General features: G+C 54.2%; 1 protein-coding gene across 1 annotated transcript in view; it reads right to left on the bottom strand.

Annotated features, from left to right (window-relative positions):
* Positions 1-3,582: 3,582 nt before the first annotated feature.
* Positions 3,583-15,290, bottom strand: part of SENP1 (SUMO1/sentrin specific peptidase 1) — a 15,557-nt gene continuing 3,849 nt past the window's right edge. The window contains exons 4-16 of the mRNA XM_019471117.1: positions 14,887-15,046; positions 14,459-14,562; positions 14,134-14,381; positions 13,891-13,945; positions 13,510-13,548; positions 13,331-13,415; positions 12,883-13,035; positions 12,511-12,642; positions 11,850-12,053; positions 10,876-10,955; positions 5,191-5,275; positions 4,655-4,790; positions 3,583-3,617 (exon numbers count right to left, since the gene is read on the bottom strand). Coding sequence (XP_019326662.1) covers positions 3,583-3,617; positions 4,655-4,790; positions 5,191-5,275; positions 10,876-10,955; positions 11,850-12,053; positions 12,511-12,642; positions 12,883-13,035; positions 13,331-13,415; positions 13,510-13,548; positions 13,891-13,945; positions 14,134-14,381; positions 14,459-14,562; positions 14,887-15,046 — 1,516 coding nt within the window. The remainder of the gene's footprint in view (positions 3,618-4,654; positions 4,791-5,190; positions 5,276-10,875; positions 10,956-11,849; positions 12,054-12,510; positions 12,643-12,882; positions 13,036-13,330; positions 13,416-13,509; positions 13,549-13,890; positions 13,946-14,133; positions 14,382-14,458; positions 14,563-14,886; positions 15,047-15,290) is intronic.

Raw genomic sequence — 15,290 nt, 5'->3', positions numbered from 1 at the left:
GTTCCCGGTACATTGTAAGGGGCTCTTTCAGCCCTGAACTACTGTTCGGAGCGGGGCAGGGGGGGGCGGCGGGCATGGGGGGGGGAGGCTGGAAGCTCCTTCCCAGGGGTGAGAAGGGACAAAGCCCTAAAGCAGGTTAGTGGGACAGGATCCCCATTCCCAGCTCGCCACCTCCGGCTCCAGAAAGCAGCAAAATCAAAGGCGGCAACGCCCAGCGCGCGACCGTAAAGGCCTTTTTAACCCCAGCTCGCAGCAGCAGCTCTGGCTCCTTCCTCCATCGAACCGGGCTGAAACACCTCCGTATGGCGAGCGCCCGAACCCGCCCAGCGCCCTTCATTTTAACTAGAGGGCGAATCACGTACAATAGCCTTCCCCGAGCAAGGGCTGCTCGCTAACGGCGACGCTCCGGCTCCCGGTGCGGGGACCCAAGCTCGCAGCTCCTTTTATTCCTTCCCTGATGCTAACGGCGACGCTCCGGCTCCTGGTGCGGGGACCCAAGCTCGCAGCTCCTTTTATTCCTTCCCTGATGCTAACGGCGACGCTCCGGCTCCCGGCGCGGGGACCCAAGCTCGCAGCCCGATTTGGTGCTTCCCCGAGCAAGGGCTGCTCGCTAACGGCGACGCTCCGGCTCCCGGTGCGGGGAATCCAAGCTCGCAGCTCATTCTATTCCTTCCCCGACGCTAACGGCGACGCTCCGGCTCCCGGTGCGGGGAACCCAAGCTCGCAGCTTGTTCTATTCCTTCCCCGAGCAAGAGCTGCTCGCTAACGGCGACGCTCCGGCTCCCAGTGCGGGGACCCAAGCTCGCAGCTCATTCTGTTCCTTCCCCGACGCTAACGGCGACGCTCCGGCTCCCGGTGCGGGGAACCCAAGCTCGCAGCTCGTTTTATTCCTTCCCTGATGCTAACGGCGACGCTCCGGCTCCTGGTGCGGGGACCCAAGCTCGCAGCTCGTTCTATTCCTTCCCCGACGCTAACGGCGACGCTCCGGCTCCCGGTGCGGGGAACCCAAGCTCGCAGCTCCTTTTATTCCTTCCCTGATGCTAACGGCGACGCTCCGGCTCCCGGTGTGGGGACCCAAGCTCGCAGCTCCTTTTATTCCTTCCCTGATGCTAACGGCGACGCTCCGGCTCCCGGTGCGGGGAACCCAAGCTCGCAGCTCCTTTTATTCCTTCCCTGATGCTAACGGCGACGCTCCGGCTCCCGGTGCGGGGAACCCAAGCTCGCAGCTCCTTTTATTCCTTCCCTGATGCTAACGGCGACGCTCCGGCTCCCGGTGCGGGGAACCCAAGCTCGCAGCTCGTTTTATTCCTTCCCCGAGCAAGAGCTGCTCGCTAACGGCGACGCTCCGGCTCCCAGTGCGGGGACCCAAGCTCGCAGCTCATTCTGTTCCTTCCCCGACGCTAACGGCGACGCTCCGGCTCCCGGTGCGGGGAACCCAAGCTCGCAGCTCCTTTTATTCCTTCCCTGATGCTAACGGCGACGCTCCGGCTCCCGGTGCGGGGACCCAAGCTCGCAGCTCATTCTGTTCCTTCCCCGACGCTAACGGCGACGCTCCGGCTCCCGGTGCGGGGAACCCAAGCTCGCAGCTTGTTCTATTCCTTCCCCGAGCAAGAGCTGCTCGCTAACGGCGACGCTCCGGCTCCCGGTGTGGGGACCCAAGCTCGCAGCTCCTTTTATTCCTTCCCCGAGCAAGGGCTGCTCGCTAACGGCGACGCTCCGGCTCCCGGTGCGGGGAACCCAAGCTCGCAGCTCGTTTTATTCCTTCCCTGATGCTAACGGCGACGCTCCGGCTCCCGGTGTGGGGACCCAAGCTCGCAGCTCCTTTTATTCCTTCCCCGACGCTAACGGCGACGCTCCGGCTCCCGGTGCGGGGAACCCAAGCTCGCAGCTCATTCTATTCCTTCCCCGACGCTAACGGCAACGCTCCGGCTCCCAGTGCGGGGAACCCAAGCTCGCAGCTTGTTCTATTCCTTCCCCGAGCAAGAGCTGCTCGCTAACGGCGACGCTCCGGCTCCCGGTGCGGGGACCCAAGCTCGCAGCTCATTCGCCCGAGAGCTGCCCGCAAACGGCGACGCTCCGGCTCCCGGTGCGGGGACCCAAGCTCGCAGCTCGTTTTATTTAACAGGGAATCGTGACACGCGCACAAAAAGAGAAAAAGAGACGTGACTATTTTATTTTTTTTCCCCTCAGATCTTTACTTGCAGTGAAAGATAGAAAAAGGTAGTAAATGAACTCGGTATAAAACACACGGAGGGGAGAGGGCAGGGGTACAAACCAGCCTACAAAGAACACAACCTGGCGGGAGCAAGGGGCGAAAGGGAGGAATTTTGTACAAAACTACTGCTTACAGGTAGAGAAAAAAATGTATAAAATATCCCTCCCTATCTGGAGACAAAAAAATACAAAAGTGGACGTCGTTTCATTCTTTACTTGTACTTAAAAAGGTTATGTACACGAGAGAAAAGCGGCAGGTTCAGCGGCTTGGGAAGCTTGTCAAACACTCGCCGCTTCCTCCCGCGTCGCACTTGAGAATAAATTAAAAGAGTTGAAAGCATCGGCACGGCCCCGGCGGGAGGGCCCGGAGGAGCGAGGCGCTGGGGGCAGAAGGTTCAGAAGCATCGGGGCATCCCCCCAAAAATCCCGTTTTTGGAAGGGTTTAAGCGCTTCTGAGTATTTTTTACTTCTCCCCCGTGCCCGAGGGGGACGCGGCTTGTCCTCAAGGCTGCCGGGAGTCGCACGCTGAACGTACCCGGAGACGCCTTTGGAAGCACTTCTCGACTTGACTACGGTGCCTTGCCTTCGACGCAACCTTTGACCTTGCGTCAGCCTCTATCCCCAGGCAAAACATGTGCAAAATATCAGGGAGAGAGAGGAGCGATTCATTCCGCTCAGCTGGGGCCCCGCGCACGAGGACAAAGGTGGCCAGAAGCCCCGGCCCCAGCTCCCGCGAGGAGGCAAAGCCAGGGCGGGGGGGGGCAAAAAAAACACCACCACCACCCCAACAAACCCCCAACGCACACGCTTTGTTCTTTGTCGCTCCGGAAAAACGTTTGGAAATAGATACGAAACAATTCAACGGTGCACGGGCTCTGCTCTACAGCTTTGTACCCGAATTTCCGTAAAACAGTCGATGCTCAAGAAGGGGGAGACCAATTCCTCGGGCGGAAAAACGCCGCTGCAAAAAGCGGCATTTAACGAACGAGTTTGGGGAGATCCCGCAGGCTCCTGCCTGCCGCCCTCGAGGGACGCCTGACCTGCCTCCGGCCCCCTGCCCGGCTCTCCGAAGCCCCCAGCCAGGCTGTCCCCTGGGTGCCAGGTTATAAACTTAGGGTTAGGGTTAGGGCAGGGTTTGCGATGGGCGAGAAAACGTTGGCTTTGAGGACGGAGGGGAGAGAATTCAGGAGTAGAGGACGCATCAAAAACGTTCCTCTACAAGAAAACCCTCCCTACATCCAGCCCCAAATAGGGTTTTGCCCACCCGGCTTAGAGCTCTCCCAGTGCGCGAAGCATCCAGAGCCACGTAGTGCCTTCCCCCTCCCCTAAAATCCAGCCCCCCACTTTTTTCCCCCATCCCCGCTCGGGTCACGCCGTCAGCTCAGCGAAGCTGACAGCAAGAGCTGAAAAAAAAAAAAAGCAGAAAAATAAAAAGTTCCTCGAACGTCCGAAGCTGCCCCCTCAAGTCTCAGCACCTGAAATTGCTTGTAAAAATAGATCTCGAAATACAAAAAAGAAAAAAAAAAAAGGAGAAAAAAAAAAAGGCAAGTGTGCTTCTGAACGTTTCTATTGCGCATTGGTCCGTGAACGGTGTTTTATCAAAAATATGATACAGAGTTCGTTTGCCGTGTCTTCGACTGAAGCCCTGGGCAGGTCCCCGCCTGCCGCGGCTCAGGCTGCTGAGCAGGGCAAATCTGGGCACTTCTGATACAATCTCGCAAGGAAGCGGCTTTCGGCACGACGTCATCATAAGAGCTTGCGATGAAGGATTTCCCAGGCCATTCGCTTTCGGAAATAGGGCATGTGAAAAAAGGGACGGGGGGAAAGAGAGAGAGAGAGAGAGAGAGAGAAGAGAAAGAAAACGTCCGTCAGCACGTGTTTCACCGCTGGACCATTTATTGAGCAGCTGCTCTCCTGGGTGCAGCTTTTTAAGCGGGGCCTTTCTTGGGGGTAAAAATTTACTTTCCGATTATTGGAAACAGGACAGCGGATGAGCTCTAGGTAATAACGGAGCTCTGATGATATTCTTTAATTATCAGAAGTAAAATATTCACGCACGGGATATCCCACGGAGGCTGACAACGTCAAGTAACACTGAAATTCCCTGGGATTCGGGCTACAGCGCCCCACTTTCATTCCACCGCTACGAGCGGGTCCCGTTACGGGTTTGCGAGCTTTCCCCAGCCGCATCGGTGACGTGCCCCACGGATTTGAGTACAACAGAAGACCCGAGGACGGCTTTAGAGGCACAGTTTTGCAGGGCGTAAAGAACCGCTGCAGCGCCTCGTGTCAGCTCTACTCCAAGGAGCAGCAGTACGAGCCCCCCACGCGGGCCGGGGGCACCTTAAACCCACGGAGGAGGCGGCAAAGGGCATTTGGGGGAGAGGAAAAAAAAAAAACCAAACCCAAGAGTATGCGCAAACAAGCGCCACGTGCCCGCCTCTCCCCGCGCAGGAGGGGCACGCCAGGGTGGGCTTTACCTGCGTGAAGTTGATGGGCTTGTCTTTGGTAATGCAGTCGGCGTATTTGCAGGCAAACATCCCGCAGTCGCTGCCGTTCATCTGCTGCGGGATCTCCTTTAACGAAAGGACACAAACCCGAATGTCATTTCCAGAGGAGCCAGTCCCCGCTTTCCAGCTTCTAAGGATGAAGGACCTCTCTCGAACGAGCCCTAACGAGGCAGGTCTGCACGGACGGGCGCGAGTCAGGGGAAACGAAGACAAAGAGGCAGCAGGAATCGAGGGGGCACTGGGGCACCCCTGGCTCAGGAAAGCCTCCCTGCTTCCACGTAGGGCTGGGTGGGAATCTGCAGCAAAGCAGCTCGCCGCAGAAGATCCGGGATTTGTTCATCCCCTGGAGTCGCCGCCAGAACGCGGTCCGTCGGGAAAACCAGCCAGGAAAGGGGCATGGGGGCCGAGAACAAAAGCGAGGCCCGAGAGAGACCCCTTCTCCAAACCTCTGACTGCACAAACCTACCTGACTCTTCTTGCTCAGCAACGACCAGCCATTGGTGTCGAACTCCTTCCTCTTCTTGTCAAGACTTTCCTGTTTTAAGTATTGCCTGTAGGAATAAGAGAACAAGGAAAGCTTACTTAGAGGAACGGGGGAAACCAGCCAGTACACTATATGTCAGTTTACCCAAGATGTCCTCTGCCATGTTTGCAGAATTAATGCAAAATGGAAGTCCAATATTTTCGTCTCGGTACTGGCCATTTTAAAAAAGGGCTCTATAAACCCGGGCTTTGAGGCAGGCAAAAGAAGGACCGAGCAGAACTTAACAACTCATCCAAAAAAAAGTACCTGCCAAGCAGAGAGTCAAAACCACAAATAAACCAGCGAGAACAAATCTAATTCATCGGAGAGTGACTCACGGCAGAGAAAAGCTCAGCAGCCACGGGGCTGCCTCAACAGGCTCCTGCAAGCGGAGCGTTTACACTCGAGGGGAGACTGGAGAGCTGAACTCCGTCTCTGACGGCGTCCTGTGAACTGGGGCCTCTTGTCCTTTGAGGGCCTTACTTCGGGTAAAGGCAGACAGGAGCAAATTTGTCACAACCTTAACAGCGTCCCAGCAGCTCTGAAACAATCACCCTGTGTGTAAAGCGTCAAAAAAAAAAACCCCAACCCCAAACCACCACAAAGCTCCTCTCCGGGCTGGTGGTGGGTTCAGCTCGCTGGCAGATGTTCTCCTGGAGCTCTTCTCCCAGGTTTCCCTTCCACTCCTGATTTGATTTCTTCTCACCACAGCAGAAGACAGATGGCGAGGGCTTTCAAGGAGAGGCAAACTAGGGAAGACGACCCTGAATTTTCCTCAAACGAGGTCCAAGGCTTGGGGCTGGAGGGGAGGCAGCCCTGGGAAAAGCCACACCACAGTCCTCTCCGAGACGCTTTTACAGGGATTGAGCCAAGCGGGGAGCACAAGCGGGAGAAGGAGCCAGCCGTGGCGGCGGTGGGATGTCAAATACCTTTCACAAGCCTTCAGCAGAGGGAGAAGAGCCGCAGAGCCGGTCCCATTCCAGTTCCTGGAACCGGAGAAGAAGGAAAGCTCACGCGTACCGGCCCATCTCCTCCGCCCAAAGAGGCTTCCACCAGTTTGGCCTAAATTATACCGCTGGCAGAACAGAAAAGCGGGGGTTTTCTTCCTGCCTCCTTCAAAAAGTTTAGAAACTCGACCAAGACCGTGCCCAAAGCAACTGCCACGCGTCTTCCTTTGCGGATGTGAACACCTTGAACCGCTCCCTTCACTGGGAAGTACAGAAAGGGGGGCTCAAGAAGGACACAGGCATAAAGGTGGACCAGAGGGAGCCCAAGGAGACGAGGCGATGGGCCCAAGACATTCATAATGGCGCTAAAGCAGCCCCTCTCTGTTAGCTGCCGGCATCGTTAAGCGACGTTCAGCTTTGCAGACACCTTCTGCTCATCTCGGTCACCAAAAGGACCGGGAAGATCTACAGAAACCATCTCCTTCACATTTGGCGTCTTCTCAAAACAGCCCGAGGAGCCTTCTCACTGTCGCCACTGTGATCAGAAAGTTTGGAAAGGAAAAGCAAGGGATTAGATGCTGCTGGCTCAAGCGGAGGGGTCAAGAGAGCATCTGGCGCAGAGCGGGAGGCGGGTTTGGCCGCCGCGGCGGGGAGATGTGCCATCTTTCGGAAATGTGATCCACAAAGACTTGGCTAAATTGCATCTTGCTGTTAGCAAACGCCGAAACGCGACGGGAGAAGGGGGCGATGCGACCCGCAGACAAGCCCAAAAGATGTAGGGTCGAACTCGCTGCCCTGGTGCCAGTCAGGGAACTTTTCTCTATCAGAACTTCAAAGAACTATTCGGAGAAAACTCTCCCCAGCTGAAGAGTCCCTGAAACACCCAGGGGCCGCCGAACCAAGTACTCACAAGCGGCAGCAGAACCACCCAGGAACCGCTGAACGCAGACAGAGCCCCGTCCTGGCGATCGCGTCTCTAGAAAATAGCCAGAAATAGGTTTTGCTGGACGTTAAGAGTGCCGAGGAGGGGAGACTCCCTCCTGGCAGTCCCCTGAGACTAGATCAGCTCCGGACAAGCATTTTCTATCAGCCTTCATTAGCTGGACGCACGCTCTCAGCCCAGTTCCCCAGCACAGGGTCTGCTGGCTGCTAGCGACCGCCGTAATTGCTCTTGGGAAGCTCTCTGCTTGGCTGCTTTGACTCGGCTGCAGTTTGGACAAGACAAGATCAGCAGGGGGTAAATCTCAGAAAAAAAAAAAAACCCTTTCGCCGAGCACGAGAAGTCTCTGTGTCTCATCTCCAAATAAAAGCCTAACGGATGGAGAAGAAACTCCTTGCAACGAGTTCAAAATAAGGGTGAGCTGAGCCCTCCAGCACAGTGGCTGGAGGAAGGGAGCAGACTATCCGCACCGCAATATAAACACGGTGGAAACGTTAATTAATTAAACGGCCTCATTTCAATTGCAATAAAAAAAAAAAAAAAAAAGAATCCTGGCAATTACCGCCTGCTACAGAACCCACTTGAACCCTCAGCTAAAAAAAGAGCAGCAGCACACGGCCCACTCTGTTCTGCACGCTAGAGACGGGGAGCGAAGCCGCGCAGAGAAATAAAAGGATGCATCACACGAGGAACCGGGACGAGCCTCCAAGCAACGTCTCCGCGTGGACCGGGTCTGCACATACGGAGCGGGGGCGGAGAGAGGATCCGAGCGCGAGACTCGTCTGGCAGACAAGGGAGAAACCAGTGAAGTTTAAACGGTGCCGGAGCTTCAGCAGATAAAGCGACCAGGTGGCTTCTGCACAGCCAGTTTTATCTCCGACTACCACAAGCCACAGCCGCAATGCCGACGCACGGACGGCAGCCAGGAAATTTTGAGCCGTTTTCTAGAAGAGCTAGGAAACAACTCAGCTACGCGCAGCTCACGTGAACTGTGAACATCACCTGTGTGGTTTCCTAAAAGCAGCCTCCAGCAAGCTAGCCTGCACACGGAGATCGGTGAACATCAGACGCGTCGCGTAAGAAATACAGCACCGGTCCTGCTTAGGTAACGGCCTGAACCACCTTTTAGGAGGAGACCGAAAGAAAATGCCTTGACTTCAAATCGCGAGGCAACTTTGGGAGGCGGAACTTAATTGATGAACTTTGTCAGGACCTCAAGGAGAAAGAGCTCGACACAGAATTTTTAAGCAGAATTACAGGCCAAATCAAAACCCAACATGCCCGAGGTGCCCCATCGCATACTGCAGGCTTTTAATCTCGTTTTCCTAAACCTGAAAATGGAATTTTGCCCTCTACAGCGCTTACACACACACACACACACACAAAAGCCTGACCAGGTGCCTCAGGGAATTGTTGAAATCAACTCCGCAGCACGCTGCTAAATATCTGAAAGCCTTGAAGCAAAGGGCACGTAAAGGTGAGCATTTTAAGCGCTGCTGCTAGCAGGAGATAAGAAGATTTCACCAGGCACCAGTCACTGTGTGTGCTCTATCCCCTAAGCTTTCCTCCAGCACTGGTACGCTAGAATCAAGTTTTTAACTAATTCTAACAGGTTGGTTTATGTCCGCTCCAAAACACAGACCCTTCCGGCAGAGCCGAGATACCGAGCACCGCGTTTCCCAAGGAGAAACCCCGTAAAAACAGAGGCAGCCTGTTTAAAAATCCTCTCCAGGTCTCACGCCCAAGTTGTGTGAAAGCCCAGATGCTGAAACAAAGCATGGCAGCCACCAAACCACGAACGGCTGTGGTCCCTACTCACTCCTAGCCTGGCCAGTGGCCCTTGTATTTAATCAGTTACCTTCCCCGTGCCTCAGTTTCCCTCCTCTGTAATGTCTGGCTAATGGTACGACACTCACCACCTTTAGGAAGCTCTAAAGATTGAAAGCATGAAAGGGTCACTAACCATGAATAGGACCTCCGTCCCTTCTTCCCGGTGTGATCCTCCCACTGCATTCAACCAATAAAAGCCTCCTAAAAGGAAACAGAGGGAAAACAATTACGTCCAGGGCAACAGCGACCTGAAATCCCGGCTCTCTACCACTCACCCTGCGTGGCCGAAACACCTTGTATCCTCTGGTACTCTCTGCTACCAGTTTGGGGACCTGCTTCCTTCATCCCAGACCCCTAAACGAAGCACGGGCAGGACTCCCGGGTCCCCCTCTCACCTCCCAGGTGTTTCATTTTCACCAGACGTCCGTGCCTTTTTCCTTGGAATCAAAGAAATTCAGGCTGAAAGGAACCGGTTTCACCCAGACCATCCCTGCCCTAAGGCAGGCCAGCTCCGCTCGCACCGTTCTTGAACACAGAGGCACAAGCCGCACAGCGAAACTAAGAGACGCTGCCCTGAGCCATTTCCAAAGGTTTTAGACTTTTCCTTTCCCTTTCCTCCCTTTAGACCAACATCACAGAACAGCGTGGAAAAGGGAAACAGCTATTTTCAGAGTTATTGAAACGAACCCGGTGCACGCAGGCTGCAAAGCACCTGAACTGGAAAACAAAGGTGCTAAACGGACTGGAAATGGCATCTGTCTGCTGTCTGTCTTTATCATTATTAACATTCCTTGACTGAGTGAGCGACACCTCCGCTGACATACCCAACCTCACGCCAGAAGACTCAGGATCGTATTCCCAAGTCGGCGTCGGAGCGAAGCCGAGACGAGAAACAGAACCGACGGCCGAGCCAGGGTCAACGTCGGAGCGACAGAGGAGCCGGCGACTGCGTTTCGTAAATCGCTTTGCAATCCGATTCGTATCAAGCCTGACGGCCCTACGTGACTAGGGACCTTTGAGAAGAGGGGGTTTTTTCACCCCTGCCCAGAGAGTAGCTCATTTTTAATCGCACTCCGTTCAGGAGCAGCTTCCAAGCACGGGGAAACAGTTCTGGATTCGACACGCAAGCACCTCTCTTCTACAAGAGCTGAGAGAGTAGGCAGCCAGCTCCGCTCCCTCTTGGAGCATCGCTCAGGATGGGAAAAACCAAGATCTCCTCTGCAGTCTGAACCCAGGAAGAGGAACTTTCGCCCAGCTCTGGTTTGGAGGCACGGCACAGCGTGTTAACGCCCCGCTGGAACTCAGTACAGAAGAGACCCGTGCAAACCTTTATCCGTGGCCTGACGCAAGAGACGCTCCCGCACCCTACGTATACCATCGCGCTCTCCGGAATCTCCTTCTTGAAACAAAGGGACAAGCTGCCGAGCTGATCTTTGCCACAGGCAGGAAAAGCTCCCACCTGGAGGAAGGGGCCAGGAGATGCCATTTCTTCAAGCGGCTGCAGGACAAGGGAAGGACCCCTATCCCTCAGGGTCCGAGAAGCCGTTTTCCTCCCAAAGACGATGCCCAAGATGACTCTGTAAGACCGGTAAAGCCTGACGTCCTTAACAGAACGGGTCTGAAACCCGTCTATACCCATGAAGGCAACACCAGCCTCGCCGACAGATCCTTCTGGGAAGAGGTGAGGACGGGGCATCGGCACGGGACTCTCTCGCAGACCAGCTTTGTAACTGCGGACCGAGTCAGCAACGCGTGGTGAAACACGAAGCGTGAAAAAACCAGGACGTTCCTCTGAACCCTCCTTTCAGGACCCAGAAAGGGACCGTCCCCACGGACGGGTTGTGGCTTCCAGAGCGAGATAAGAAGCCGTCTGATTTTCAAACGGGCACAACTCAGGTAAGCGTTACTCACAACAGTATCCTGCAGGCTTCGCTGTTTATTCCACCCATGGAGTCATAATAGGTGACGGTTTTTTTCCTGAAGTCTACAACCTACACAAAGAGAGATTCGTTAGTAAGGCCCAGCACAAGGAGCTCAGCTCTTCGCCAGGACACACGCTCTGCCGCTAGAAAGAAGTGAGTTTAGACCATTTCACAGCAGGGAAGGATCACAGAGGACTTCTAACATCCTCGGTACAAGCCCTCCCCAAAATCCCCCCTTGCTGCTGCGTTATTTAAGCACTTGAATCTCCAAATCGGGTAAAACACAGGAGCACTCTTGTCATCCTTATTGTTAAGGCCACAGAGAGGTTTACGGAGGCTTTGCTCCACCTGACGTGTGCATAACTAAGCAGTTCAAGACACGAGTCCCCCAGGTGGGTTTTTTTTTTGGGGGGGCCCCGTGCCCCATTTCCCCCCCGCCGCCCACCGGCGTGAGCACCGCCTTTCCGGGCAGCTTAAAAACCCCTCCGAGGAGGTTCGGAGGAAGGAGGCTGACACAGGCTTAAAAGCCACGGGCGCTCCGTTACTGCGCAGGTGCCAGCAGCCAAGAGAAGGGACGGAACAAATCAGGGGCAGGAGGCAGAGAAAGCTGTGCCGTATCTGTCATCTAAATCTCTCTGAAACAATCCCGTGGCAACGTCTCTAAAGGCGAGTTTGTGGGAACGTGGAAACGAGATCTTTCTCCGGAGAATAAGCGAGCCTAACGCGACCTTCGCAGCTGTCTATTTTTTCCTTTAAAGACTAGAAACACACCCAAAAAGTTGCAGCTATCTTTTTTTTTCGCTCGCTCTAGACTTTGATTTCAGCCACAAACACGACTTTCCCCCCCACCCCGACGCACAAACATCGCTCAAGGGCCGTGAAATTTCAGCCTCGGTCACAGGTGAGTTTATAGGACGACCTGCTCCGGCTTATCGCTCTACTGCGAATAACTAAAGCACTCACTGCTAGGCACCAGTGCACTCCCAGATGGATAGGCACCAAGAGGAGATCCACAGAGAAGATATCCACTTTTTTAGTCCACCGTTTCACGGCCTGGTACCCCGCCGTTTTTAATTTGGTAAAGAAGAAAGTATTGAACGCGTGAACCGCCGGCAAACCCTTCTCTTTGCTCCGCTCCATCAGCAAATTCATGTAGAAATTAATTATCTGGGAAAGAAAAAGCATCCAGGACGTGTTAGAGTGTTAACATTTCTGCACAAGGTGTTCTGCCCCTGTGCAAAATTAGGGTAAGGAATCGGTTTTGCCTCCACCTGTCCCCCCCGAAGACCTGTCCCCGGGGGATTTACAACAGCTCAGCATTAAAACCTTCCAAAATCCAGGAAGATTTAGGAATGCAGCCTTCTATATTTAAGGTTTACTTCCCCCCACCCACCCCGATCACATCCACGGTCAGTCCCGCTCCTCCCAATATTATTATTTCTTCAAGTGCCTGGTCTACACAGGGGTTTCTCCGCAGATTAACTGCTCCAGAGCGCGAAGCACAGCCCGCACCTACTATTCACTCTGACTTCTTTCAGCAACGAGGCAGGCGCGTTTGTTCGCTTCAACCTACTTCAAATCGCCAAAGACAAATGCCTCGACGGCCCCGAGATCGGCTCCTCACCTCGTCATTGAGCCAGTTCAGGTTATTGAGGGTCTGAATGTCTTTCCGAGTGATTGTTAACCGAAAAGCTTCACTGAGGACCTCGTCCTGGTTCCCACCTCGGAATACGTTCTTTATTTCCTTTTCCATCTCCTGCAGGGAGGACACAGGCAGCATGGGAAGGGAGAGTTCCTGCTAGTCCCGTCACAAAGGCTGGACTCAAACCCAGGTTTAATTCTTCGCTCCTCAAAGGATAAACTCGCTACAAAATGTCGACGGCAGAAGCGAACAGCTGCCTGTTTCTGCGCACAGATCTCAGGAAATCGCATTCCTGTTTAGATCTTTTACGCCCACAAGCGCCTGTCTGCGTACACTAGATCCGAGCAGATTTACCTCGGTGATTTCAGGGAACTCCTCTTCGCCGTCAGCCGACTTCGCATCCTCTTTCTCTTCTGGGACCACCGTGACAGGGATTTCCTTCTCGAGGGGTACTCGAAGATTTAAATCCACCAGGTCCTGCACCGAGTGTTCCTGTTCCTGCAACCGCTGGAGGAGAGACCTTCAGATTAGGTGGTGTCCAAGGGAGTCGCCTCTCCGGAGCTTGCGAGGGAGCTACGTGGGGCCAGTTGTTCCAGGAGATGCAGAAAGGGGCACGAAGGGGGAGCGTTTACCCTGGCCACGACGCTACCGAGAGCCCTGCCACGGGAAGGGGAAGCGACGAAGACACCAGACCCCGAAGGAGTCGACTTTTGTCATTTTTCCACTTCCAATTTGCTTTCTAGTCTGTGGTTTAACATTCAGACTTGCCAAGACCGTTCTTTCAGCAACTGCTCTCTGTTACCTGGCTTTGCAGCTGTAAGGCCAGTGCTTTCTGCTCTTCAATTTGCCGCCACCTCTCCCGAGCTCGTGAATCATAGACACTGGTCCTGAAAAGCACGGTTTATGTCAACAAACCCGTGTTTATTTCTACACGTGAACACTCACAACAGGAAAACAGGGGCAAAAACCCCGTGTACTTACAGTTCTTTGATCCACAGTTCTGCCTGGAAGAACGGGAGGCTGGAAAGGGGGAGAAAGGAGAGGTGTAAGTCGTCTCCTTTCACACGGAGAGGAAGTAATGGCCTGAAAAGCGATTTGTATTATCCGAGGACATCCTTATTGCTAGAGCGACGGTAAGAGCTACAGACAGATCTGCCAGCGGTTTGCAGCCAGGTCTCAAGAACGAAGTTTGACACATCACACTCAAGTTCCTGTAACTACAGCAAACTTCTCTCTCCTCACAAGACCTTCAGAAAGCCACCGGTCACCTTTTCATCTGCATTCTCACCCCTCCATGGAATTAAAAAAAGAAGCTAATGTAATCCACCCCTCCCCTCCAGAGACCATTTTGCAGCCTCTTACCTTGGTGCTGGGGTTCTGGAATCCTTTACCTTGAGCAAAATGACAGAGTCCGACCCTAAAGAGAGTAAAGTTTACGGAATGTTGTTATCCTCACAATCACTACCCAGCTCCCCAACTGCTGCGGGAGTCCAAATACAGAGAGGGAGGGGAAACAGCGGGTTTGCCACGTACGTTTAAGTCGATTGCCAGGTTTTAGGGTTTCGGTTTGGTTTTTGTTTGTTTGGGGTTTGTTTTTTTTTTTACCTTCAGACTGCGTGTTAGACGCTGGTAGATTTTCTCGCTGATGCTGGGCTGTGGAGTTACGGGAGTCAAAGATATCGGAGGGATAGCTGGGGGCAGAGTAGAGCGACGGTTTGTGCGACGGCTGCTCCTGTGCTCTGAGGCCGCTGGCCGCTGAACCGGCTGGTGCAACGCTGTGAGCTTCGAACAGCTTCGAGTTCTTGCTGGGAGCTTCCTTCACCACGGTTTTGCTGGAATTTGAACACCTGGACCTAGGAAGAACAGAAAGCAAGTCCCCAGCGAACACGAGTGGCGCCGTCGGCTGGGGAAGAGCATTTTACACACTCACAGATTGAAGGGGAATAGCGAAGAGGGCTTGGACGTGGAAAATTGTTTTCCCGTGACCATCTGAAGCAACTGCCTGTAGATCTCTCGCTCTTCCTCTCGAACGGTCTGCAGGGAAATAACCAGACACGTCTAGCGAACGCGATTTCAACACAGACACTGTGAATAGCGAGCAGATAGACATGGAAGTAGAGATTTTAAGCGGTGGAAGCACATCCAGGGGTCTCGCAAGAGTTCAGCCACCAGCCCGGATCAGACCAGCCGCAGCTGAAGTCTGAACGTGAGCAGAGCTGGAGCCGGCTTCTGCCTGGCAGAAGGAGCGAACCCAGCACAAGACAGTCGGTTAGAGCCGCCTCAAGCACTTCACGGTGCCCAAAAGAGACCTCCTCAGAAAAATCCACCCACTAAACGGTCTCCCAGCCTTTTCTTTACCTCTTCCGCCGTGCTGATGAACCGCCGGGGAGTTTTCTTGGGGCTAAGCAGGCTGCGGCGACACGGACCGCTCCAGGAAGGACTCTGAGCGGGTTTGATCGGAAAAGCCGACGCATGGCAATGGTGGTTTGATTTTCCTACAAAACTGTTGGACGTCCCACTGCGAGGAGAGAAAGAAACGCTTTTATTTGACTTTATGCTCGTTTTAATCCGTAACCTCGTTCTCCCCCATCCCCATAGAATCGTAGAATCACTGAGGTTGGAAAAGACCTCTAAGATCATCGAGTCCAACCGTCGACCCAACACCACCACCCACTAAACCAGGTCCCTCAGCGCCGCATCTACACGTCTTTTAAATACCTCCAGGGATGGGGACTCCACCACTTCCCTGGGCAGCCTGTTCC

This window comes from Aptenodytes forsteri, unplaced genomic scaffold (assembly GCF_000699145.1).
Source record: "Aptenodytes forsteri isolate BGI_AS27 unplaced genomic scaffold, ASM69914v1 Scaffold657, whole genome shotgun sequence".
Lineage (NCBI taxonomy): Eukaryota > Metazoa > Chordata > Aves > Sphenisciformes > Spheniscidae > Aptenodytes > Aptenodytes forsteri.
This window is presented reverse-complemented; position numbering and strand designations above follow the sequence as displayed.